Source organism: Pipistrellus kuhlii, unplaced genomic scaffold, assembly GCF_014108245.1.
Source record: "Pipistrellus kuhlii isolate mPipKuh1 unplaced genomic scaffold, mPipKuh1.p scaffold_m20_p_8, whole genome shotgun sequence".
Taxonomy (NCBI): Eukaryota; Metazoa; Chordata; class Mammalia; order Chiroptera; family Vespertilionidae; genus Pipistrellus; species Pipistrellus kuhlii.
This window is the reverse complement of record NW_023425584.1, coordinates 67,746,776-67,772,474: the sequence shown is the minus strand read 5'-3', so window position 1 is coordinate 67,772,474 and position 25,699 is coordinate 67,746,776. Positions and strand designations below refer to the sequence as shown.

Genomic DNA, 25,699 nt, shown 5'->3' with positions numbered 1-25,699 from the left:
TTCCGAGCAGGATTTTCTACTGCACAGCCCACAAGATGTACAAACGTGCAGGCTGTCTGAGGACCTTAAACTGATCACAGAATGTAGTGATTTAGTAAAAACTGGACATGGTCTCATTAAAGGACTTATTTTACTCTGAGGTTTCATTCTCTAGAAAAACAAACAAACAAAACAAAAACACCCTGCAATGCAAGCCAGAGCGAACTGTCACCAAAGCAGAAAGACCCAGTTCAGGAAAGAGCTGTGAAGGTGACCAGGGCGACGAGGACTTCTGCAATTCCTGAAGCCACAGCCCTCCCAGAGCAGGAGAAAAGCGGCAGACACGGACACAAAAGCTTTGTCTCACAGTGACTTAACAAGACCCTCTGCTCTATCTGACTCTTTCCCTGGTGGTTTCTTTATCCTTTAACATGTTATGACAAAAGAGTGTTCAAACTTATGCCTTATTTTATAAACGGTCTCTGGCCCTGACTGGTGTGGCTTAGTTATTAATAGTTGGATCGTCGTCCCACACACAGAACGGTCCCAGGTTCAATTCCGGTCAAGAGCATGTATCTCGGTTGCAGGCCCGATCCCAGCCCTGGTTGGAGCTTGTGCAGGAGGCAACCAATCGATGTGTCTCTCTCTCCCCCAGATGTTTCTCTCTCTCTGTCTCTCCTGGCCCCCCCCCCCCCCCCACACACACACACACTTACACTCTCTCTCTCTAAAAATCAATGGGGAAAAATCCTCTGGTGAGGATTAACAACAAAATTGCCCGGGTCTCTCCTGGGGAGGAGTGCCCAGTGAAGGTGCCGGCGGAAAGGGCAGGCTGCCTCACCTGTGAAGATGACCGTGTTGAGACTGGACTTGCCCCAGAGCTCCATGAAATGGACCACGTCCCCGAAGCGCAGGGAGGGGTGCCCGGTGAACACCACGCACGGCTGCCTGAAGTCGTTGCTGAAGTCGCCGTGGATGCTGGGGTAGTGCTTCAGCTTGTTGGTCTGAATGAGCTGGAACCGATGCACAGAACGTTAGCCGGTCCGGGTGGGAGGGAGGCCACAATGTGTGTGTGTGTGGGGGTGACCAGAAGTAAATTAAAAATACAAACGAATCTCATTATAACTTGCCAGAGATTAACCTTTTTTAAATCTACAATGTAACTCTCAATCAACGGAAGCTTTTCAGGTTGTTAGGCTGATGCAGTCTAACAGGATTTTCTACTGCACAGAAAATCCTCAATAGCAGGGGTGGCATGTCCGGCCCTCGGGCCGTGTAAGGCCCACAAAATCATTTGGTCTGGCCCCTACCAAGGCATTAGGGGTGAGTTAATGAAATGTTTGACCAAATACAGCAGGCTAACTTTAAGTTGGTAATTTTGTACGGCCCGCGGATGATGTCATAAATACCCAAATGGCCCTTAGCAGGAAGAAGGTTCCCCACCCCTGCTTCAGAACTTCCTGACACTTGGAACCCTGGCCCACAGTCCCTGGTACCAGTTACCTTCCCAAAACATGTGATTCACCAAGTTCTGCCGCCAATAAACACCTCCCACAAGAGCCACTGTTTACCCTCAGGACTCCTCTTGAGCTGTCAGTGACTGTGGCAACTTGTTAAAGACCGAGGCCAAACTGGCTCTTAGAAGCCTGGGAGCTGTGTCATCCGCATTGCACGGAGAGCTAAGTGAGAGGCAGGCCGTGCACAGCCCCAAACCTGTCTCAAACATTTATATTTGGAACCAAAAAGGTCTCCCTTCCAGCCCAATACTTGATAATACCCTCCCAACATCAGGCCGACCCAAGGCAACACCATACACAACCACCACCACAGCTGGCATCCGAGGACTCTGTCCAGACACTGCCTGCTGCCCTGACCCTGCCCCACCTCCCACTCCAGCATCTAAAGGTCAGATCACAAAGACCCAGACGTCAGAGACCCTAGGTGTCCACTAAGCCAAAGGGAGTATCGTCCGGAGATGCTGCTGAATGGGCAATGGCATGACCATGGCCCGGTTTAATCCTGAAGCAGCCCCTCCTGCAGAAGAGGGTCTGGAAACATCGGTGTCACGTGCTCTGATGGGGCATGCACAGTAGGGAGCCAGCTCTGAGCTCCCACTTTCCTCCCAAGCTACAAACAAAAGTGACATTCTTCCTATAACCTGGCGGGCCACGATCGCTGCCCGCCCCCGTTAAATGGGTGAGCGGCTGGCTGTCCAAAAGACAAATAAGTGCTCTGTATCCAGAGATGTCAAGGAGATGAATGGGCCGCTAAGAATAGCAGGTCTTTGCACGTAACTTGAGTCATTTTCCAGGCATCCCCTAGAGTTCCTGCAATTCTCCCGATCAATGCACAGGACTAAGATAAATTCATCTCTGGTTTTGCCGCTCAGACCTACCTGTCTGGGGACTGCTGCATCTGACCATCCGGAATCACCGTGTGCCCTGGCGGGTACCGCCAGTTCCCTGACGTGCTTATACCAATGTAAACCTCTTTAAATTTTATATGACATATATATAAACATAACACACACACACACACACACACATAAAACAAAAAATTGGGAGCAACTCTATCGTGTGATAGAGAATATGGTTAAGAACATTATAGTATGCTCATATGATACGGCAGATTAGGCTGCAATAATCATGATATGAGGCACACAGGAAAATGCCAGGGATACAATGTTTGGTGGAAGAAAAACAAAACAAAACAAAACTGGGCACACAGCTACATCCTGTGAGGGAGGGAAACTTTCCTGTTTTTTAAAAATTGAGGTGACAGTGACAAGTAACATTACTTCCAGGTGTGCAACATCATCCTTTGGTGTCAGCGAAGGATCACCACGGTGAGTCTAGCAGTGACACAACTTTCCCCCCGTGACGAGGACACTTAAGATCTGCTCTCTCAGCAGCTTTCAAGCAGTAACGCTGGTCACCATGCGGCACACGACATCGCTGTGACTCCTTTGTTTATAACTGGAGGTTTGTGCCCTTTGGCCTCCAGTTTTTTAAAAGTGATATGTTATCATTTTCATCATTAAAACTTCACGTCTATGATTAACATAACGGGACTTTACAATAAGAAATCTGTGAAGCAAACACGTTAGTAGTAGGTGACAGAATAGAATTCCTCGCGCAGTCGAGAGAACAGAGGCAGGCTCTGAAGTGTGAGTGCGCACTGGCAATGCAATGTCAGGAAGAGAAAGTGAGGGACCTGGAGGTAGAGTGGTTCCCTCCCATCGCATATGGGAAACGAAGGGCGACGAGTTTAGCATTTTTGTCTAACGGCCTGCTATCTCCGTCCGTGTCCATTCACCTCGAGTTCTTTCCTGCTCTGATCCCAGGAGACCACTTTCTTACCTCTGCGTGAGGAAAAGGTGGTTCTGGGAGGTACACCTTGGCCTGCTTGTTGTGACAAAGCCTGAAAGAGTGAAAAGCAGATAAGCCGGTCAGCGGGGCACACAGGCTTGTTGGTGCCACCTAGTGGTAGCAGTGAGTGAGTAATAAGTGCAAGTAATAAGTCCTGCAGTGAATCTCAGCATGTACAGAATAAAATCCAACATCTAGAGAGCACTCAGGACAGAAAACTCTTTTAAGCACCTTTTTAACGTTTAAAATTCCTTAATACATTTTTTTTTCTTAAGAAGAAACCTTGTTATTTTGAAATAATCTTAGATTTACAGGAAAGTTGGAAGATAGTCGAGCTTCTCCTAGTCCCTTCACTCACTGTCCCTGATGTTAGTATCATGCACAACCGTGATGCACTTGTTAAACTAAAACATTAACCTCAGCACATCACAATGAGCCAAATTCCAGACTTGACAGGGGTTTCACCAGTTGTCCCACCATGTCCTTTGGATCCAATCAGGACTCCGCATTGCACCGGACAGCAGTGGCGAGGGGGAACTGACGTACCCTTTGCAGAGACACAGCTTCCTGTCTGTCACAGCCACTGCGCTGCACAGCAACTCAAGCTGGGGAGTCAGTGTCTCCATCGCCCCACAGACATGACATGCGCGGGAAGGAGAAGCCTGTCTGCGTGTCGCACAGGAGAAAGATCCCCCGTAACTAAGAGGGGCGGGGAGGGGCCTGAGAAGGGCTGCGGGCAGCGTGAGATGTGACCCAGAGGCGGCGCACATTCCTTGCTCAAGAGAAACTTAGCAGCACACTGTGTCCTGAGGCCACAGCACCACCAGCAGGCACGTGTTTTCACAGCCCTGAACTCTGGGACACGCCACCCTCAGGCACTGCCGTGCGCGCAGGGAAAGTGAATCTGCTTCCTCCATCCCACCCCGCCCCGCCGCGGGCCAAGGTGGGTGAGGTCCACACGGGCATCTGAGTGCTCCTGCAAAGGTTCGCGGACGACTTACTATTCAGTGATTTACTCTCCCTGCGTCTGATCCATGTCCTGCTGTATTAAAACTAAGTTTTGTCAGATGTCATGCTAGTAAGATGAAAATATATAGTTTTTTCTTTCAGATTTGGTATCAGAAGTGTAGACAACGCGAGCTTGAGCTTTAACATCTTTTTCCGCTTCTTAGAATGCAATTTTACTTTGTAACAACAGGCAGAAGGCAGCAGGTGAGAAGGTAAATGGTAGCATTTTTGTGACTAATCTGGAACGTGCCGGCTAAGTCAAGTCCTTCCTCCCTTCCCAGCTACTCTTCCAGCAGCCAGCCCCGTGACGGACTTGGCTTCATTAGCACAGCTTCACATCACAGATGCGGGAAAGCCACAGAACGGAAGTCTCCCAGCACCATGGGAATTGCTTCTGTTCTTACTGCTTGAATGTACCGCCTCAAAGTAGAACTCAGAGAGAACACAGACCTACCACTCGGCGAAGATCTGGGAGAACTCGAGGGAGCTGTTGGCCACGGGGGAGATGAAGTAGAAGGGGATGCTGGAGAGGCCGGCCGAGTCGATGTACTGGTACAGGCACTCCAGCAGGTCGTAGATCACCCCCGACGGGTAGCAGGGGACCAGCACGTTTCCTCCATTCCGGACGGTCAGCGCTGGGGAGATCAAAGCCAGGGGGAAAACGACAGCATCAGAAGGACAGTTTTATAAAAGTAGACTGGAACGTGTAATATCTGGATTTCTTTCATTTGCCTGCTTCTGTGGGTGCAGCTAAGAATTTTCTATATAAACAAGTGAGAGAATGCCGAGTATCCGTGGTACTGTATGCTAAAAATCCGAATTCACCATTATAACAACTTTTTCTTTACCGTACCTTCAGATTGAAGTTGCCTAAGAATTGCTTTTGTTGATGAATGGTTTTGCAGGATGAACAAAAAGGGGAAAGGTCTTCAAAGGGGGCATGTGGGGCATGAAGAGGAAGGAAGGGGCAAAAATGCTACAGAAGCCAGGTGGCCACGTACCCAGGCTGCTGAAGAACTCGCCCACCATGCCGTCCGGGTTGGCGGTGGGAATCTGGGTGAGGCCGGTCAGGACGAGAACGTCGCTGTTTTTGAGAGATGCCTGGTCCATGGGCTGAAAAATCAGAGAGCCACGCTTAGTCATTTAAAAAGGGATGTGACCTACAAACAGAAAGGAAAAAGAGCATCACATTGCTCTTTCGATGTCCAACTCATCACCACGTCCTCTACTTCCCCTGTTGGCGTCCTTCACCAAACAGTCGTTGCTCATGGGACTGATGGGGATGGAGGAGGCGCGAGCGAACTCCATGGGCTGCTGAGCACATGATATCGAAGTTCACAGCACTGTTCATTTAAGATCTTAGGGTTTCACTCTGTATAGATTTTACTTCAATGAAAATCAGCAGGTTTCTATAATGCTTTTTGCTCCTCTCACAACATGAACTCACATTAACCATGGGGCTGGGGGTCTCAGACGAGGTGCATCAGAATCACCTGCAGGTCGGCTGGACCGGGGACTGTGGGCCCTGCCCCAGGGCTTCTGATGCAGGTCTGATGGGCCAGAGAAGTGCATTGCTAACAAGCTTCCAGGAGGTGCTCTGGGAAGGGTGTGGGGATCATGCCTTGAGAATGATTAGACTGTGTGATGTGATTCTCAAAGCAACTCTGTGAGCACTGGGAATTAGCGTTTTTATGAAAATGCGCAAGTTGGGACTCCAGGAGTTGATTTCTCCTAAGTCCAGTGGCGGAGGAACCAGAAAGAACATGGATTAGCAATAAGAAACATGTTTCTGCTGGGACCGGTTTGGCTCAATGGATAGAGCGTCAGCTTGGGGACTGAAGGGTCCCAAGTTCGATTCCGGTCAAGGGCATGTACCTTGGTTGCGGGCATATTCCCAGTAGGGGGTGTGCAAGAGGTAGCTGATCGATGACTCTTTCTCATCGATGTTTCTAACTCTCTCTCTCTCTCTCTCTTCCTCTCTGTATAAAATCAATAAAATATATTATATATAAAAAAAAGGAAACATGTTTCTTCCTTCCAATTCAATTACTAGCCACAGGGCCTCACCCAAGGCATGGAGCTGGGTTTCTTGTAAAATGGGCGTTTGTCTTCACCCATTTCCCTTCACTGATTTCTGAGAGTCTCATGATAATATTCATGATATTCTTATGAACTATGAAGTCTAATGGTGCACTGTTACGTGATCCTCAGGATGTTTTAAAAAATATTTTTATTGATTTTTAGAGAGAGGAAGGGAGAGAGAGAGAGAAAGAGAAACACTGATGTGAGAGTGAAACATAGATCTGCTGCCTCCTGCACTCCCCCTACCAGGCACGTGCCCTGAGTAGGAATCAAACCAATGACCTTTTGGTGCATGGGATGATGGCCAACAAACTGAGCCAGGGCAGGCTGTTGTATTTTTATTCTCACCTGGCACAATTTGAATTTTTTACTCCCCCCTCCCCTAATTATATCAGGATTCAAACTGGTAATAAAAATGATTCCATGAGTGAGCTGCCGGAGAGCTCATAAGTGTTTTTATTTTGTAACACCATCTTTTCCTTGGTTTAACATACTCATTGGGATGTTAGAAGAAAGAAAGCCAGAAACACAGATTACTAAGAGGCTTCATCCCTCCTTTCTCTGTTCCACCCAGATTTCCCAATAAAAAAAATAAAATTCCAAATTGTAGTACAGCAAAGAAAGACCCACCATCTGCAATGTTATTCTGAGTATATGTGCCTTTTGATGTATTTTCCTTTAGCATTTTATATAAGCATGGGCTTCATTCTTTTTAAAACATGACTGTTGTTACATAAGCTGAAAAACATTTCTTTAATAAGAATATAGAAAAAACACAGTTATGATAATTATACTGAACTAAAGGCCCAGTGCATGAAATTCATGCACGAGGTTGAGGGAGGAGAAAGGGGGCAAATGGGTTCCCTCAGCCCAGCCTGCACCCTCTCCAATCTGGGGACCCCTTGGGGGATGTCCAACTGCCGGTTTAGGCCTGATGCAAGGGATCGCTCCTAATTGCCTCCCCCCCCTCCCTCCGTCACCTCCCCTACCAGTCTGGTCGCCCCACACAGCCTGCTGTTCAGTTGTTTGGTCATCCCTCACTAACCTTCTGCTGGCCTGGTCGCCTCTTACTGCCTCTAATCATCCCCAACTGCCCCCCCTGCTGGCCCTGGTCACCTCTTACTGCCAGCCTAATCATCCCCAACTGCCCCCCGCTCCCAGCCTGGTAACCCCCAACTACATCCCCCCTTCCCCCTGGCCTGGTCGCCCCCAACTGCACCCCTGCATGCTGGCCTGGTCACCCTACTTCCCCCCCACCTGCCCCCCCCCCCCCCCAGCCTGGTTGCTCAGCTCAGTCGTTTGGTTGCCCCTTACTAACCCCCTGCAGGCCTAGCTGTCCCACACAGCCTGTTCGGTCGTCCGTTCGGCTTTTATTATTACAGACAGCTTCTAATTCCTATTTGCAGAGTATGCTAATGTGCGTAAGAGCTTTTCTGCTGCCTGGGAAGACCTGACATGTCTATTTGTGCTTCTCCAACAAATACAAATGCACCCACTGCTTCTAGAGAAGGAAGGAAGATGGGGTCGAGTCCAGGGGTTTAGTAGCACATGTGTAATGAGCCTGGGAATGTTAACTATCATGCATCAAACACAAGAAAACTGGAATGGTGACAAAAGGGACCAAGTTTTGCTGGACAATATTTTCAGCTTAAAATGGTAAGAATTTTATGAGTCTTATTTGAACAAGCCAATCGTGATTCATATGGCTGATGGGAGATGGGGAAATTCAGAGGCTGCAGCACCCCCTGAGATGGTATATAAAACTCTGTGTGTGCCTATGTACATTTCTCTATAGAGTTAATTGGACTGTCTTATGGGCCATGACCTCAAAAGGTTAAGAACCACGGGTCTAAATGAAAGCATATAATTAAGAACAAATTCTGGCACTGAAAACATTATCTCTGGACCTCAGCCATCAGCACTGCCTTCCTTTGAAAATTAAATGCCCATAATAAAAGAATAAACAAAAGCATTTGTATAAAGGGATGGTGCTCTAACCAACTAAGCTGTAGAGACAGACGCATAGAAAGAAAGTAGGCAGACAGCTCTGGTGGTGGTGGTGGCGGGTGCTTAGAGTTCAGGAAGGTTGAGCAAAAAAGAAAAGAAAAAAAGAGATCTCATGGACAACAGTGTGTGATTGAGTGGAGGGTGGGGAGGTGGAAGAGGGCATAGAGGGGATAAATGGTGATGGGGAAAAGAACAAAAAGAAAATCATCACCCAGCTCAGCTGTAACTTCAAACAAACAAACAAACAAACAAACAAACAAACACCAAAAAGCAGTTCTACAACTTAAATCCCACCGAGTTGGAAGTTATGAAATACTCCATGTCAGGCCAATACGCCATGCGGAAGCTGGGACTCCGCTCAGATGCTCCTTATTTAGCGCTATAATCCGGAGATGTCCTTGCTGACGGCCAGTGCTGCTGTGAGAAGTAGGCTGACAAGGCTTTTAGTGACCTCTCCACACCACCACCGTCTCCAGGTCCCACCGAAGGGCAGATGTACACACTGGCTGCTTTCAATGGCCATGCCTGGGCACTTCAAATGGGAACATTTTGTTCAAACACACAAGAACAGAAAGTTCCATTGTGTACAAGACTCAAATAAAAATGCCTTATTAAGTTGACAATTACAATCGATCTTGTAGAATAAAATGTTGAACAACCCTAAGCCCCCAGACGCCGTAGCGATCACGTGGGTCCTCTGCTGGGTGACTTTCCCTGACACTTGCACAGGACGCGAGAAAAAGAAGACCCAGTTCTTTTGGTCCTAGAAGCTTACGGTTAAGTTGAAAACATGTCTGTATAATCAGAAAGAGGTTTTTTTTTTTCAAAAAGCCATAGAAGAAATAATGCAAATATCAAGAGAGCTAGCATTGAGTATATGAATGCCAGAAGGAATGCGGACCAGAGAGCTACCGGCAGGGAAGTGGCTTGTGTGTGCTTTTTGGCAGATGGAGTTTGGTTCTAGTTTTTCTTCCTTCTTTCGTCAAGGAACTTAAGTCAGCCCAGGTTGCTGCCTGTGGAACCCCTCCGTGACACCCCTTCCCCTCCTCACACCAAGATGTCCTTCCTACACATGCCCCATGGCCTCAGCTCTTCCTATCGCAGCACCAGTCACACTGGGTTGTAACTGCCTATTTATCTGTCTGCGTCCCTGAAGGACCATGAGGCTGAGGGCAAGGACGGGGTATCTCCACTGCCTAGCAAGATGCCTGGCACACAGCAAGTACTAACTTAACATTTGTTGGCCTTGGCTGGTTTGGCTCAATGGAGAGAGCATCTGCCTGCGACTGAAAGGTCCCAGGTTCGATTCTGGTCAAGGGCACATGCCTGGGTTGCAGGCTTGATCCACAGTAGGGGGCGTGCAGGAGACAGCCTGTCAATGATTATCTCTCATCACTGATGTTTCTATCTCTTTCTCCCTCACCCTTGCTCTCTGAAATCAATAAAAATATATTTAGAAACACAGAAACAAGCAACAACAACATTTGTTGAATAAATGAGCCCATGAAAAAAAGCACAGTCTGATAGGCAAGGCAAGAGCATTGCATCCTGGGAAGTCAGGAAGTTAGGGAGGGCAACCTGGAGATGCCAAAGGACCTGACATGGCTGGAATGGAAAGTCTACTCTGGGGCTGAGGAAAGAGATTAGGAGAAAGACAGAAAGTAACTGGCTAAGGGCCAAAACGGTCAGAATCACGAAGACCGGTAGATGGGCAATAAGGAGCCAACAGTCTGAAGCATGAGAAGACATTTGGATACAATAATTACAGATAATACCCAAGGAGGCGGGCGAGACTAAATAGAGAGCGGACACACTGAAAGCCCCACGGCAGCTCAGACATAGAGGGAAAAGCACGGTAGCCTCACGGCAGCTGAGATGGAAGAAGCAGATGCACACAACACTAGAAAACACCGGCATTTGGGAATGGGTCAGACACACAGGATAACGGAGAAAGCAAGGCTTTAAGGTGACTGCAAAATGTCAGCGAGGATATGATTTAAAAGAGTAAGGACACAATAGTACATTTAGTTTTGGCAAGCTGCAAGTGTTGAGGGGAGGGAGAGCAAATGGGTTTATCCTGACCTACCCTTCTTTGATGGGAGAAAAAAGAAACAGCCTTGTGATTGGCTGAGTTGGTCTCTCAAATTTGTTCCATCTAGAGACCAAGCTGAGGGAGAGTCCTCAAGGCCAGGAGGGCTGAGTGGTGGGATGAACGCTTTTCAGGCCCCTTTCAGAAAAAGATCAACACCTTAAACACACCAAAGCACTGCCAAGAGCAACACCACCAACAAACTACAATGCCTCACACTACAATTTTCCAAGCTCCAAGCCTTCGCCTCGATCACTGTCCTGGACGAGCTCAGTTTCTCAAACCATCCAGGAATTCTGTAGCTCCCCACTCCAGGTATTTGTAGCTTTGGCTCTATTACACTGGTGATTTTTCACACCTAAAACTCAGGTCCTGCTGGGAAGTCAGGCAAAAGAGCCAGGAAGCTATTGAAATAATGAGTGTTAAGTTGCCTTTTCAAACCATTATGAGAGAAAAACTGGTGTTCAAATACAGGTTTCACAACCCACAAGCAAATCCATTAATTTGATTTCTAAGGCCAAAAAGGCATTGGCTTTAATAACCAAAAGTGCTCTAGCTCCAGCTCTAGCTAATGCACTTATGGGATCTAGCCAACAGTTACTGTTTGTTTTGTTCTATTATTGTAGTATTATTGTTTCCAAGCAATGTCCTTACCCTCTTTCTGAGCACACTGCACATCTATTTGGTGTAGATATTTTTCAGTTAAAATAAAGTTAAAAACAAACAAACAAACAAACACACACCTTAAATGTCCAACAGTGATAAAAGTTAAACATTTTATTGCATACCCATATGATGGACTACCAGGCAAAATCAAACACCTTGTGGTGGAATACTAATAACTAAAAAATTCATTAAATAGTTAAATCAGAAAGACAGAAAAGCTGGCTGTAAATAGTTATTATTATTATTTTTTTAATTAAGATTACTACAATTTTTTTTCCTCTGAGGTTTCGAAGTTTTCCAAAATTACTACACTAAAGATAGTGCTCCAATAAGAAATATAAGGCAACCATATTACTTTAAAACAAAACAAAAAGTCCGCTGTGCATCCTGACAAGACAAAGACAGTGAGCACAAGAGTGGCTGGCTCCCTTTTAGGATCTGAACGGAGGGACAGCTTAGATGTAAGAGAACCTGACACATTTTGAGAGAGTAAAAATCTGGAATAAATTCTCGGGGAAACCATGGGTTCTGGAATAGGGACAGACTGGCAAGAGCCACAGAGGCCTGGGCACTGCGGGAGTAGAAGTTGGGAAAAGAACACCTTGTCCCTTTTCTCCCGTCTATGCTCCTGCTGGCAGACTGTGGCTGCTCCCGCACAGTGAGGAAGGAAATGACAGGAAGGAGATGAGCGTTCACAGGAGGGGCAGGCAGAGCTACAGCCCTGGCTTGTCCCTCACTCCAAGGCTAACCGGTGGCAAACAAGCCAGGCAGACAAATTCCGGAGCAGAGGATCTCCTTCCTGTGGGGCCAGTAGTGAGAGCTCACAGGGAAACAGCACAGGACCGCCGAGGAACACAACACCTTCCAAACACAATAAGCTGCATACCCACCCCACGTGGCAAACCAGAACACAGAAGAGTAGTATACGCATTAAAAAGCCCACACAGAAATAATATAAAAACAAGGACGTAAAATAAAAATGACTAAGTATCAAGAAAAATATTTGGAAGTACTGTGTGTGAAAATACACTTGTTGAAATAAAAAACTCAGCACGTACGTTGAAGAGCAGTACGGATACAGCCAAAGAAGGAATTCATGAGCTGGAGGATCAAGAGGAAGTTTTTTCAGGAGGCTTCAATACAAAGATGAGAAATATAAAAGGAAGGAGAGATGGAAACATAAAAGTGTCACTATCTATATACTCGAAGTTCCATAAAGAGAAAAAATAATCAACCACAGGATTATTATACAATGATTAAGAATTTTCCTCATAAAGGAAATTGAAAGACTGTACAACTCCTCCTTGACACCTACATTAGTGTCATCATAACCATTCTCTATGTCCTCCAAGCATGAAATCTCCAGAGACAGTGAGCATTCAATATTCGTTTGTTGAATTAAAGAACTGCCAATGTTTTCTTGAACTTATCTTTCCATTCTTACTGCCGCAGGCTTAACCCAAAGCCGCATTCCCTGTACTTATTATTAGATTCTAGGACAGCCTGCTATGTACTTATCTAGTGAGGGTTCCACTCAAGCATACCAGTGGTTGGCCTCTTTCTGTAAAGTCTAAAGTTTAACTGTCATAATGGTGTGTAAGCATCCGTTAACAACTCATAAACGTATGGGTGTGGCTGTAGTCCACCAAAACGTTATTTACAAAAAGAGGTTTGTGGTGGCTTCAGATTTGGTCCATGGGCCACAGTTTGCTGACTTTTGAAGTATAATAACAAGTTTTCTCAAACCAAAACTTTTCTTATCCCTTAGAATTCCATTATTCGGGTAAAAGAAAATCTAATTTATTTTCTTTTTTTACATACAATACTGGCTGCCAGTTAGGAATTAAAATTAATTACTTAAGTATGATACTCATTACTTTCAAAACCTTATTTTCCCTTTAAATTTATGAAGCTTATAAGAATAATTTACTGGAAATTACATCAATAATACTGTAAAGGCTTTGATGTAAGCAGGACAAATAGGAAGAGTTGGCAGCCAAGTAATCTTTCTGTCTTTCCTGGAGGAATATTTCAGGAATGATAGAAGCTGCCAATAAGAAAATTTGATTCAATGAAGCAGGTTAAGATGACATTGATGGGCTTTTGATTTCAATAAGCGGGAAAGGCCCAGAATTCTGCAAGCTATAGGAAAAAATGACAACTTGTCCCCTCAAGACCTTGGGATGAAACTTGATTATAAAAGAAGGTATAACAAAAAAACAACAATGCAGAGTAGCAGCTCAGGAGCATCCTGTAGTTCTAGACTTACAGCAGCCCTTCTTTTTCCCCATATTAAATAGGGATTTGGACTTCTCCAAGTTATCTACCTATCCACCCATTCACCCATCCACCCCTTCATCCATCCATCCATCCATCCATCCATCCATCCATCCATCCTCTGCTATCTAATAACATCCCCTGCCCTCCTTTACAAACATGGAAAGTACCAGGATTTATAAAATGAATAATCCATTTACAAAATGAATAATAAATTCCTTACAAACACCTAAAAAGGGAATGCTAATGCATTTGTAACAAAGTTTATGTACTTAGCTTATTGCCAAAATGACTGTTGATGAACGACTAACTTAAAACTTTCCAATAACTTCCCTCTACATATGAAAATAAAATCCACATTTCTCATGCTGGCCTACCGAGCCCTACCCGACCTGGCCTCTGCTAATAATCTCCGGACATCTCTGCTGATCATACTCAGATGCTGTACTCAGAGTGGTCTCTGCGCTGCCGACACGCCCGGCTGCTCCTGCTGTGCGGGCCCTTCATCTGCCACGGTCTCGGCCTGTGAGACGTTGCCCTCACTGCTTTCTGCGGCTCATTTCTTCAGGTTTCAGTTCAAACAGATTCTCCCCGGAAGCTTTCTCTGACCGTCCAAGTTAAACTAGTCTCTATCACTCTACGCACAACCTTACTTTGTTGCTTTCAGTGTTTATATCACAACCTGAAATTACTTTGCTAATTTATTTCCAGCACCCCATGCTCTCTCCATACATCCACAGAACTCAGATCCATGAGCAAGGACTCTCTCTGCCTGTGGGTCACCACTGACTCTCACACCTAGAGGAGTGCCTGACACATAGTAGGTCCTTAGTAATGTTAAATAATTAATATCTGCTGAGTAAACAAGTGTTCGTCTCTCTTCCACATCAGGCTATGATTATTAGAAGTGCTGGGAAATCTCAGAATCCTAGAGGTGTCTTTAGAGGCAAAGGGTCTCACAGAGGACCCTGAGATTTAAATGTGGGACACGAGTAACCTAACTTTGATGAAGTGTATGTGTAAAACATCAAGTTTCAGTGCAGCAGGATGAGTAAGCTCTAGGGAGCTGCTGAACAACACTCTATCTACAGTCAACAGTAATGTCTTCCACACTTAAACATTTAGCCTGGCCGGGGTGCTCAGTGGTTGAATGTTGATCCTTGCACCAGGAGGTTGCCGGTTCAATTCCCATTCAGGGCACATGTCTGAGCTGTGGGCTCACTCCCTAATAGGGGTTGTGCAGAAGGCGTTCAATCAATGATTCTCTCTCATCACTGATGTTTCTATATTTCCCTCTTTCTCTCTAAAATCAATAGAAAAATATTTTTAAAAATGTACTAAGAGGGTAGATCTCATGTTAAGTGTTCTTAGTATGATTTAAAGAAAGTGTCTATAAAAAAAATTAGGAAGCTAAAACACTGCTGATGGTACTCTGGAGATAGTCTAAATTTGGCTTAAGTAACCAAAAAGCTGCATTGTTAAATGAGAACTCAGTTACCTGTGGGTGTGTGGTAAGCAAGGAGGATCCCGAGACGTAAGACACCTTCTCATAATGGGACTGAATAATCCAGTTGGAGCTCCCGAGGGCATAGCCGGAGCTGAGCGGGGTCACCTGGACCGCACCAAACAGCTCCTGGAAGAGAACCGCAGGAAGGGGCGATGAGCTTTCAGAACGCAGTCACGCAGGCAGGTCTGTGAGAGAAAACCGCAGAAACAGCCTTCTCCACTCAGAAACGTTTCCAAGTAAACCAGAAAGTCTGAAGTAAAACAGAAAGATCCATGTGGCAGACAGAAAGCAACCCCATCGTTTTGACTTGTCACCTTTCAGAGTTTTGGTGCATCCACATGGCACCAGGCAATGAGGCCTCACTTGGCGATAGGCGGAGCGGATACGTTACGAAATAAACCAGACACAAACACTTCAGTTTCTTTTTCTTTACAGGTTAGGTGTTATTCTCATGGCTGTTCTGTACCGAATGACTCTGGGCATAAGTTGATAGAAATGGGAACCTTATCAGGTCAGAGCTCAAAAGTTATACTTGCCAAGTGGCTTCTTGATCTCTTTTCTATTTTCCTGCTTCCTGTGTCACTTGTCTAAAATCTGTCCTAAAGTGAACAATGACATGCCTTTCTCTTGACTTATTACCTGCTGGCCAACCAGATGCAGCCAGTGATGGGGAAGGCAAGGGTTAGGAAAGAGCCCGGTAAGAACATGGGAGGGATGGAGGAAAGGGACAGACACTGCTCTGTCCTCAGCGTGCACAAGCACATGATTCTTAGTGATCAAATGGCTCCTACAGGCAGCTATGGGAACCTACCATAAAACCACTCTGAATAGGAAGCACATCCTTAATCACTTAAGATCATATCAACACTCACAATTTTCTGGGAATATCCCACCAGCTGGATTTTACTCAGGGCGGAGTTCACCTCCTGCAGTGAGTAGCATCTTCTCCAGGTGGATACTTCCACGGCGTCCTTGAGCGGAGAGGGCAGCAGCCTGTAAATGCATCACAACGCCAGCTCTTTAGGTTTAGAGGTTCCTTTCAAGTACTTCGTTCATTTTGTCTAAGCTGTCCAGCTTACCGGCACATAACCATCTGTGGAATTGTGATCTTTTTTCTTTCTCTTGGTCATACTGTCCCCTCTTTCACCTCTGGCTCCAGTAATTTAAATTTAAGTCTTCTCTTTTTTTTTTTTTTTTCTTAGTCATTCTAGCTAAAGGTCTGCCAGTTTTGTTGACCCCTTCAAAGAACCAACTTTTGGTTTCATGGATTTTTTCCTATTGTTTTTCCGTTCCCAATTTTGTTTATCCAGCATATAGCTGGATCTTTTTTACTTTTTATTCAGTCTGATGATGTTATTTGACTGACTTGTTTAAGCCATTTACATTTAATATTATTATTGATGTAGGTAGTTTATGTCTGCCAATTTAAATTTTTTTTCTATGTCTCATGCCTTTTTCTTCATCTATTTTTCCTTTACTACTTTTTAAAAAAAGATAGTAAGTGAATATTTTTGGATGTAGCTTCTTCTTTCGTCCCCTCCTACCCCCACCCTCCCCTTTTAAGTTATTTCCTTAGTAGTTATTCTATGGCTTACCACATACATCTTACTTAGCATCTTCCTTGTGAGATGCCATTTCTACATAGCATCTCACATAAGATAAATGTTCACAAAAGATAAATGAAATAAACTTTACTCATGGGCCAGCAAAGCAATAGAAATGGGCGGGCCAGCAAAGCAATAGAAATGGGCCTGATTAAACGCAGATGAGGCTTGGCATAAAAGAGGAAAGTAAAACGTGATTTGTGATCTTTCAGACCAGCCTCAGGAACATCCATTAAAATAAGCAAACAAACAAAATGGGTCATTAGAAATACATTTTATCACTTGCTCTAACATAAGCAAGAACAGACCCGAAAAGTGACTTCCCTGAGAGTCTCAAGACAATATAGACGAAGAAACTTCTGATGAACTGAATTAGCTCTGCTCTCTCCTGAAATATCCCTGAGCACTGACAGTAAAGGGTTCACACACACACAAACACAAAGACACACAGACACACATACACACAGATAGACATGCGCACACACGCACACAAAGACACACAAAGACACACACACATACATATACATACACACACACACACACACACACACACACGTGCACCCTCAAGACAAAGAGAAACGGAGAAGAGACAATAGGAACTGCATCCTGGAAAGTAAAAAGTAGGACAAATGGTAACTGTCCTAGCAGACCCAGGAAAATTCAATTCAAGTAACTTAATTTATACCACAGAACCACAAAAAGCTCAGCAATTGAAAACAGTAGGTACGTCTGGAAATTAAGTTGAAGATGGGCCAAAAAACAAGAGGATTTATTTAAAAAACCAACTGATTAAGAAATAGAACCTTCTAGTTCTCCTCACCTATCCCATAGAGCTCAGCAACTGTCTCTTCCCCTCCCATGCATATCCCAGAGGTCATTCTCAGGAGAGAGTAAAACTGAGAGTCAAGACAAGGAGAAACCCTCAACCCCCGAAGCAGTATTTTTAAGCAAAAGTTTATATCCTGATGCCTGGGTTGCAGGCTTGATCCCCAGCTGGGGAATGTGAGAGGCAGCCCATTAACAACTATCTCTCATCATTGATGTTTCTCTCTCTCTCTGAAACCAATAAAAATATATTTAAAAAAATTATACAAAATGTGCCAACTCAATAAATATAAATGAAAAATCAGAAAAGTTTAAAAATGATGTGCCAACTCAATAAATAATTAGAAGTCATAAAAAATCAGAAATGAAGACTAAACTAATACATACACGAGAGTGAATAAACACAACAAATAATACTGTTAAGTAATATTTAGGAAGAAATAAACACCAAAAAGAAATGAAGAGAGAAGAAGATGGAAGAAAAAAAAAAAAAAAAAGTGGCAATGAGGCCTGAAGACAGGCGAGAAGATATAACATACGGACAATGGGAGCCCCTGATAGAAATCCAAGCCAGGGAACAGAGCACCAAAAACCATGATTGTAACCTAAAAGGAGACTTGAAACGACATACTGGAAGAACATGCTGCATACCTGAGAATACTGACACAGAAAAATTAACACCAGATATATTTGGAGAAAACATTTAGCCTATATGGAAAACAGACAGATAAAACTTTGGGTGTATAGGTTAAAAGAGCAAGTGACTTATAAGGAAAAAAAAATTAGATTCTATTTGTGTTTTCAACAGTAATGCTTTACTAGAAGAAAACAGAGCTAACTTGTTAAAGACACTCAGAGAAAGAAAATGCAAGCTGAGAATTACACATCTAGCAAAACTGACTTTGCAGATCACAGAGCACAGATAAAGAAATATTAACCCGCGAGAACTCAGGCACATTGTTCTTGTAACCCCATCCTGAGAGATCTTCTGAAGAATGAGTTTCAGACAACCAAAATGCTGACAGGAATACATGGGTTGGCAGTGAGCATTAAATATATAAAATATATAGATATTTGTGGAAGACCAAGTAAAGGTTAAAAGCAAGAGAGGATACTATATAAAGGCTATATGTTCTGACAATAAATAGAAAGGAAAATATACATGACCTGTCCTCCGAAGAGGCCTACAAACAATGACCAATTCAGTAGCAATGAGCACTGCTAGCAACCAGAATGGGAACAAAAATGTCATTTCCATTACAAGGATCCAGAGTTTCTTGGAGAAATGGGCGATTCCAGATTGGGGGCAGGTAATAGAGAAGAGCAGTCTTAAGCATCCTGCTACATCAGAGAGAGTGGGCTGTGATTACATTGGGGCAGAGAGGGGCTTTTGAATTAACTGTATTTCTCAACCAGGGTAGTGCTTACATGAATGGTGGCTTTATAATAATTTATTACTGATAAATATTAATTTTGTGTGGTTTTTTTGTTTTATGATAAAAAGGTAAATAAAAAAATAGAAAATTTTATACCAAAATAAAAAATATAATAGCAAAAATAAAAAAAACTCATAGAAAGGTTGAGAAATAACGTTAAAAGAATATTCTAAGCAAAAGAACAAACAAAAACAGAAATGGAAAAGAGAAAATAATTTGAGTGACAATTCAGGAAGTTCAACATCTAAATAAAAAGAGTTCCAGAAAGAACACAAAAAAAATAAAAGAATCTAAAAAAAAATAAGGGGGTAAATAGTTTTAAAAACCAGAATTGAAGTTCTTGATTTTCTAGATGGACGGTCAGCAAACATCTTCTCTGAAGGGCCACAGATATTTTAAACTTTGCAGAGCACATACACTCTCTGTCAAATTCTCAACTTGGTCATGTAATGTTATCGACAATATGTAAATGAGTGACTGTGCCAAAAAAACTCTGTAAAAATTGGGGCAGGGCAGGATTGGTCCATAAAACAAGGTCCTAGCCAGAGCTGCCACCCCTGTTCCTGCCAACCACTCAGTACTCAGTTCATGAATGAAAACTATCCCTTAGCAAGACATCATAAACTTAGAGAACAAAGAGAAATTCTACAAGTTTCCACAGAGCAATCTATAGGATACATACCAAAAATCTACACTCAATTGCATTGGACTTTTCAATAGCATTTCTGAGAGCTAGAAGAATAGAGCAATGCTTTCAGAATTCTAGGAATAAATTATATCTAATTTGCATTTCTATCTGGGTGTAAGGGTAGAACAAAGGCATTTTAGACATGCAGGGTCTCAGGTAGCTTACCTCCCAAGCACGCTTTCTCAGGAAGCTATTGGAGGCGTGTCCAGCAAGGGAGGGTGAAAATAAGGAAGGGGAGGGGCAAGGACAGGGGCAGGACTTAGAAAATGGAGCTTCAGTCCAAACAGGTTTGGCTCAGTGGTACAGCGTCAGTCTGCGGACTGAAAGGTCCTGGGTTCGACTCCGATTCCAGTCAAGGGCATGTACCTTGGTTGAGGGCACATCCCCAGTAGGGGGTGTGCAAGAGGCAGCTGATCGATGATTCTCTCTCATCGATGTTTCTAACTCTCTATTCCTCTCTCTTCCTCTCTGTAAAAAATCAATAAAATATATTTTTTAAAAAAGAAAAGAAAAAAGAAAAAGAAAAAAAACGGAGCTTCTAACAGAAGAAAGAGGCCCAGAAACCTTCAGGATCGTGGTGAAGATAATCCTAACCTGAAAGCTATACATACAGCAGGCTCAGGAGCAGCTAAAATCAGACCAGGGGGAGAGAAAAAACTCCGGGAGAGGATTTCTTAAGATAAAATTGTTAAAAAACAGAGTTTGAACATACTGAGGAGAGATTGCTAACAAGTGCGGCAGAGGTTGGACATGCATTAGTAATAAGTACATTGAAAAACGAAGCAAATAAGCAAACAAGTTAATTAGTAACTCAGGGAGAAACAAAAAGTTGTGCAGAAAGGAAAAAGTATCCTAATAATGTCAATGCCTGTAAATGGCACACTAGACATTTAGCCAAAATAGCTAAATACAGATCATGTTGTTACAATTCCCTTTACCTGTTTCTTCAGCAACAAAATACCTTCTACATAGAGAGTTACATGAAGATTTTCTTACTTCACTTACCTTCCTCTTGCTTTAGGTTTCACAGTATTTATTCAATAAAGATTTTCTTAGTCCTAACTACGGTCTTAGCATTGAGCCCTGTACAACATAAAGGCCTCTGCTCACAAGGAGCTCAAGTTTAAGAGAAATTTATAACAATACAAAGCAATAAAAGAGCTGTGGCCTGGTCGAGGTGGCTCAGTGGTTGAGCATCAACCCATGTACCAAGAGGTCACTGCACTGATTGGATTTCCATTCAGAGCACATGCCTGGGTTGTGGGCTCAATCCCCAGGAGGGGGCATGCAGGAAGCAGCTGATTGATGTTTTCCTCTCATCAATGTTTCTACCACTCTCTCCTTTCCCCCTCTCCCTTCCTTTCATTAAAAAAAAAAAAAAAAAAAAAAAAAAAAGAGTTGACAAGAGCCAAGAGCCAGTCCTGGCTGATGAGGCTCAGTTGGTCGGATGTCATCCCATGCAACAAAATAGTTGCTTGTTCGATATTCCAGTCAGGGCACAAGCCTGAATTGCGCCTGGATTCCCAGCAGGGGGCATGCAAGAAGCAGCCAATTGATGTTTCACTCTTGTGCTTGGGTGCTCTCTCTCTCCCTTTCCCTTCCCTCTAAAAATCAATTTTAAAAAAACAACCATGATCCATCCTTGACTGTATACTTGCCTTCACTCACAGGAGGTCCTAAGTAATATATTAAAAACGAAAATCAGCACACATACCCTCCTTCACTTTAATGGCTTGCTATTATAATCAGAATAAAATCTAAGCCTCTTAGTGAGGTAGGTCAGAAAGCAGCTAGAAAAATTCCTGGGCAAGTGGAATGGGGAAACTGAGACACGATAATTAAACAAGGCCAAACAATTTGACTGATTTGCAGACAACTAGAGAATCCCAAGATCTTATCTTCCCCAACCAAGGACATCTGAGGACAAAGGTGAATATACGCCTCTCCTCCCGGACCAGAGAATACTTAGCTTACGTCACTCTGGTCGGGTAGACAGAGGACAGAGACCCAATTAATGCCATTTGTGTCAGCCAACCCCAAGGGCAGATGAAGTCAGGGGAACAAATAACAAAAACCCAATTAGAGCCAGACAAGCCCAAGATAAAAATAAAATCGCAAAAGCCAACAAAGAATAATCCCAAACTTGCCTGTATGCTTATTTTGTTGCATCAGCATATTAAAAATGCACCTGGAGAGCTGATGAAAATTCTTCCGAAGCCCTTCTTTAAGACACTGGCCCACAGGAGAGAGATAAACCCTCTAGACAAAGGGTACCAGCGCAGGTTTGTTCTAGAGCAGTGGTCGCCACCTGGTGGTCCCTGAGGTCCGAAAGGTTGGCGACCGCTGCACTAGGGCGCACCCATGCCCCTTCTCAGGCATGAACTCTACTTTCTCCTAAACCCTAAAGGTGCCCACGAGACTTGCAACCAGGGGGACAGTGGGCAGTGGCAGCTCGTCCAGGGCTAGCCCTCTAATCCTGTCTCCAAGGCACCCTTTTCCCTGACTTTCCAGTGAGCTGAAAGCAGCCCCACCTTGACTCACCTCTGTCATTCCTGCAACAAAATACTTCTACATAAAGAGTCACATGAACATTTTCTTATTTCACTTATCTGTCCTCTTGCTTTAGGTCTCAGTATTTATTCAATAAAGGTTTTCATACCCAGTGAGCTCACAGCAGCCTCAGCCAGACTCACTTCTCTCCTATCACGTTTCTAGGGAGTGGAAGCAGAGTGCCTCCTAGGCTCTCCTGCTGTTTTTCCTCCTTGGTTTCGCTGTCCCCAGCTTTAATAAATGTCTCTCAAAACCACCTGGTGAAACCTTTCCTGCACAAAGTCAACAGCCCACCAGCTCCAGGCTGGTCCCTGTCTGATAACATCAGCATGACTTTATAAATTCCTTCTCTGTCTAGGTCCTGCCTCAGCCTATATCCTGGGACAACATCATGGGGGTTAGGAGTGCCGATCCCTGAAAGGTCAAAAGCCCACATATAACTGTGATTCCTCCAAAACTTTCTAATGGCCTATTATTGACCACAAGCCTTACCAAGAACACAGTCAATTAACACACTAGTATTTTGTATGTTAACCTGTTAACCGAGCGGGACCTATAAATACGTCAAACGTAAACAATATCAGGAACGAGTAGGACGTATGAATGCGTCCTTGAAATATATGTTGCACTCCGAGAGAGACGGTATATATTTTTTGTAATCTTTTAAAAAAATATATTTTATTGATTTTTTACACAGAGGAAGGAAAGGGGAGGGATAGAGAGTTAAAAATATCGATGAGATGAGAGAGAAACATCGATCAGTTGCCTCTTGCACACCCTGCACTGGGGATGTGCCGGCAACCAAGGTACATGCCCTTGACCGGAATCGAACCCAGGACCTTTAGGTCCAAAGGCCGATGCTCTATCCACTGAGCCAAACCGGTTTCGGCTATTTTTTGTAATCTTTATCATTGTTTGTAAAATTTATAATTTTTTAATTCGACGTGTCCATTTCTTTTTGTCGGTATTCTTTTCTATTTTTTTTTTTGTAATTTTGTATTTTCCTTTGTGCTTTATATATATAAATAAACGAATATATATATATATAATTTCATTTATTTTCATTAAGTATAAATAAATAAAAATAATATGAAATTACGTCCTCCGGGCGTGACGTACTGACACGTCCTAGTGAAAGAGTACGCGCCTGTTACAGGTTGCGTCATTAAAAAGGGAACTCCCCGGTTAACAGGTTAAATGTATTACATACTATATTCTTATCATGAAGTAGGCTAAAGAAAAGATGTCAGCCCGGCCAGTGTGGCTCAATGGTTGAGCATCGACCCATGAACCAGGAGGTCACAGTGCAATTCATGGTCAGGGCACATGCCCAGGTTGAGGGCTTGATCTCCAGTGTGAGGTGTGCAGGAGGCAGATGATAGATGTTTCTCTCTCATCACTGATGTTTGTATCTATCTCTCTGCCTCTCCCTTCCTCTCTCTGAATTCAATAAAAACACATTTTTTTGAAAAAAAATAAACAAACACGATGTTAATAAGAAAATCAGAAAGGACACATTTACAATACTGTACGAGTTTATTTTAAAAAGTCCATGTAGAAGTGGGCCTGCACCATGCAAACCCCTGCTGTTCAAGGGTTGGTGCAACTGAGCTATAAACCGCCCTCAGTGCCAGGCTCCCTCAAGCCTGCAGCCTCCCCTGTTGCCTTCTTCACATTCTGTGTGGACGATGCTTACTGCTGCCCTACTCCTGCTCTAAAATCTAGGCCATCTATCGCTTTTTCTCAGTCTAGGGACACTGGATAGGCCAGGGGCACATCCCGTATTCTTTGGGAAACAGCCGACCTGAGTATGAGGGGCAGGGGAGAGGTACTGAAGACCTGCTGGACGAGCTGCGGGCAGGGGTCAGGCCACAGCTTCCCTTTCCCTCCGGTTTCCCTGTGTCTCTGCCACCCACGCTGAGGAAGGGAAGTTTCTCTCAGAGGCACTGTGACATCATGGGGGGGGGGGGGGAAAGACCTCTTTCCCTCTGTTACCTCGACCTCTGAGCCTCAGTTTCCTCATCGGTGAGACAGAGAGAATATCACCCTCCCTTCATAGTAGTCCTGACAGGGAAATGATTGAGTGCATGTGTCTGGCAGAGAACAGGTGGTCGCCAACCCTCCCGAGCACACACAGCCACTACAGCCCGGGGGCACTGTGTCTTCCAATAATTCAGCTCAAGGTGACGAACCCAGATGAGCTGCGATGACTACGAACTTGAGTGGCCCAGGCACTTCTCCTGTAAATTCCTCAGGAGATCAGAACCCCATGGCTTGGGCCTCCTAGGGCCGCCCTTCATAAAAAAACAGACATCTCACACTCTACTGAGTTGGAACAGAAGGCTCCTTAACTTTGTCTGAGAGCGGGAGGGCTGTTGTGGGAGTGGTTAGAGAAGGGGGAGCACAATCCAACTGCATCCCTCAACCCAACTGCATTTGTTTTATGTCGCCCTCAGCTTTGCCAACCTGCAACTGAGCCGCCTCTCTGAGAGGCTGAGCTAAACAGCCACACACAAGGTGAGGGTGAGACTGCTTTCTCTCCTCTGCTCTTCACTCTCACCTCTTGACGAACAGTACTGCCATTACCCAAACTACCACCCGGACTCTACTTCCTTCCCTCGACGGCCCTTCCAGCACCCTCTCCCCTTCCCATCTAGGACAATGTTCTGTGGAAATGAAGCCGGTTCATGTCTGAAACATTCTCTCTCCAAGTGAGGCATCTGGTTCCTTTAATGTTCCCACTCTCTGCTGGAGGGTAAACAATCAGATATGCAGCCTCCAGAGTAAGCTAGCACATGATCCCAGCCCTGGGTAAGGGAGAGAGGGAAGACTGAACATGCACGCATATTTCAGCCTGGGTCTTTTCCCATCATTCCCTCCCCTCAGGAGAAACGGCACAGAAATTATAAACTTACGTTCCAGAGAAACTGGAGAAAGCATTTGTGTAAACAGAAACAGTCATGATGGTTTCTGATGACCCGTTTAGTAAAGCAATGTTGGAAGAAGAAGAGTCTTGTTAAACACAATAACAAAAACAATAACTTATCCTCTTATCCCATTATTAGAATGGGATAAGAGGATAAGTTATTGTTACGATTCATGCACTCGGAGGGGGGCGGGGGGGCGGGAGGGGGAAAATCCTCAGCCTGGCTTGTGCCCACCTGCAGACTGGGAGCCCCAATCCATGCGGAGTGGACCTAAGCCATCAGTCGGACATCCTTAGCACTGCTGTGGAGGTGGAGAGGAATCCCACCACAGCCGTTGCACTCACCAGCTGTGAGCCCGGCTTCTGGCTGAGTGGCACTCCCCCTGTGGAGTGCACTGACCACAGGGGACAGCTCCTGCATTGAGTGTCTGCCTCCGGGTGGTCAGTGCACATCACAATGACCAGTCATTCCACCATCGGGCCAAAACCGGCTCTCCAACATCCCCCAAGGGGTCCCAGATTGCGAGTGGACACAGGCCAGGCTGAGGGACCCAACTGGTGCAAGATCAGGGCCGGGGAGAGACATGGAAGGCTGGCCAGCGGGGAGGGATATGGGAGGTCTCCAGATGTGTCCGGCCTGTCTCGCTCAGTCCCAATTGGCCGGACCCAAGCAGCAAACTACCCTAT

The 25,699-nt window shown here is 44.6% G+C and overlaps 1 protein-coding gene across 2 annotated transcripts in view; it reads right to left on the bottom strand.

Annotated features, from left to right (window-relative positions):
- The window catches only part of INTS9 (integrator complex subunit 9), an 81,510-nt gene that overhangs the window by 8,331 nt on the left and 47,480 nt on the right, over nucleotides 1-25,699 (bottom strand). For both annotated transcript variants that reach the window (XM_036423530.2, XM_036423531.2), the window contains exons 7-12: nucleotides 15,856-15,976; nucleotides 14,975-15,109; nucleotides 5,357-5,468; nucleotides 4,810-4,990; nucleotides 3,339-3,399; nucleotides 821-992 (exon numbers count right to left, since the gene is read on the bottom strand). In XM_036423530.2, coding sequence (XP_036279423.1) covers nucleotides 821-992; nucleotides 3,339-3,399; nucleotides 4,810-4,990; nucleotides 5,357-5,468; nucleotides 14,975-15,109; nucleotides 15,856-15,976 — 782 coding nt within the window. The remainder of the gene's footprint in view (nucleotides 1-820; nucleotides 993-3,338; nucleotides 3,400-4,809; nucleotides 4,991-5,356; nucleotides 5,469-14,974; nucleotides 15,110-15,855; nucleotides 15,977-25,699) is intronic.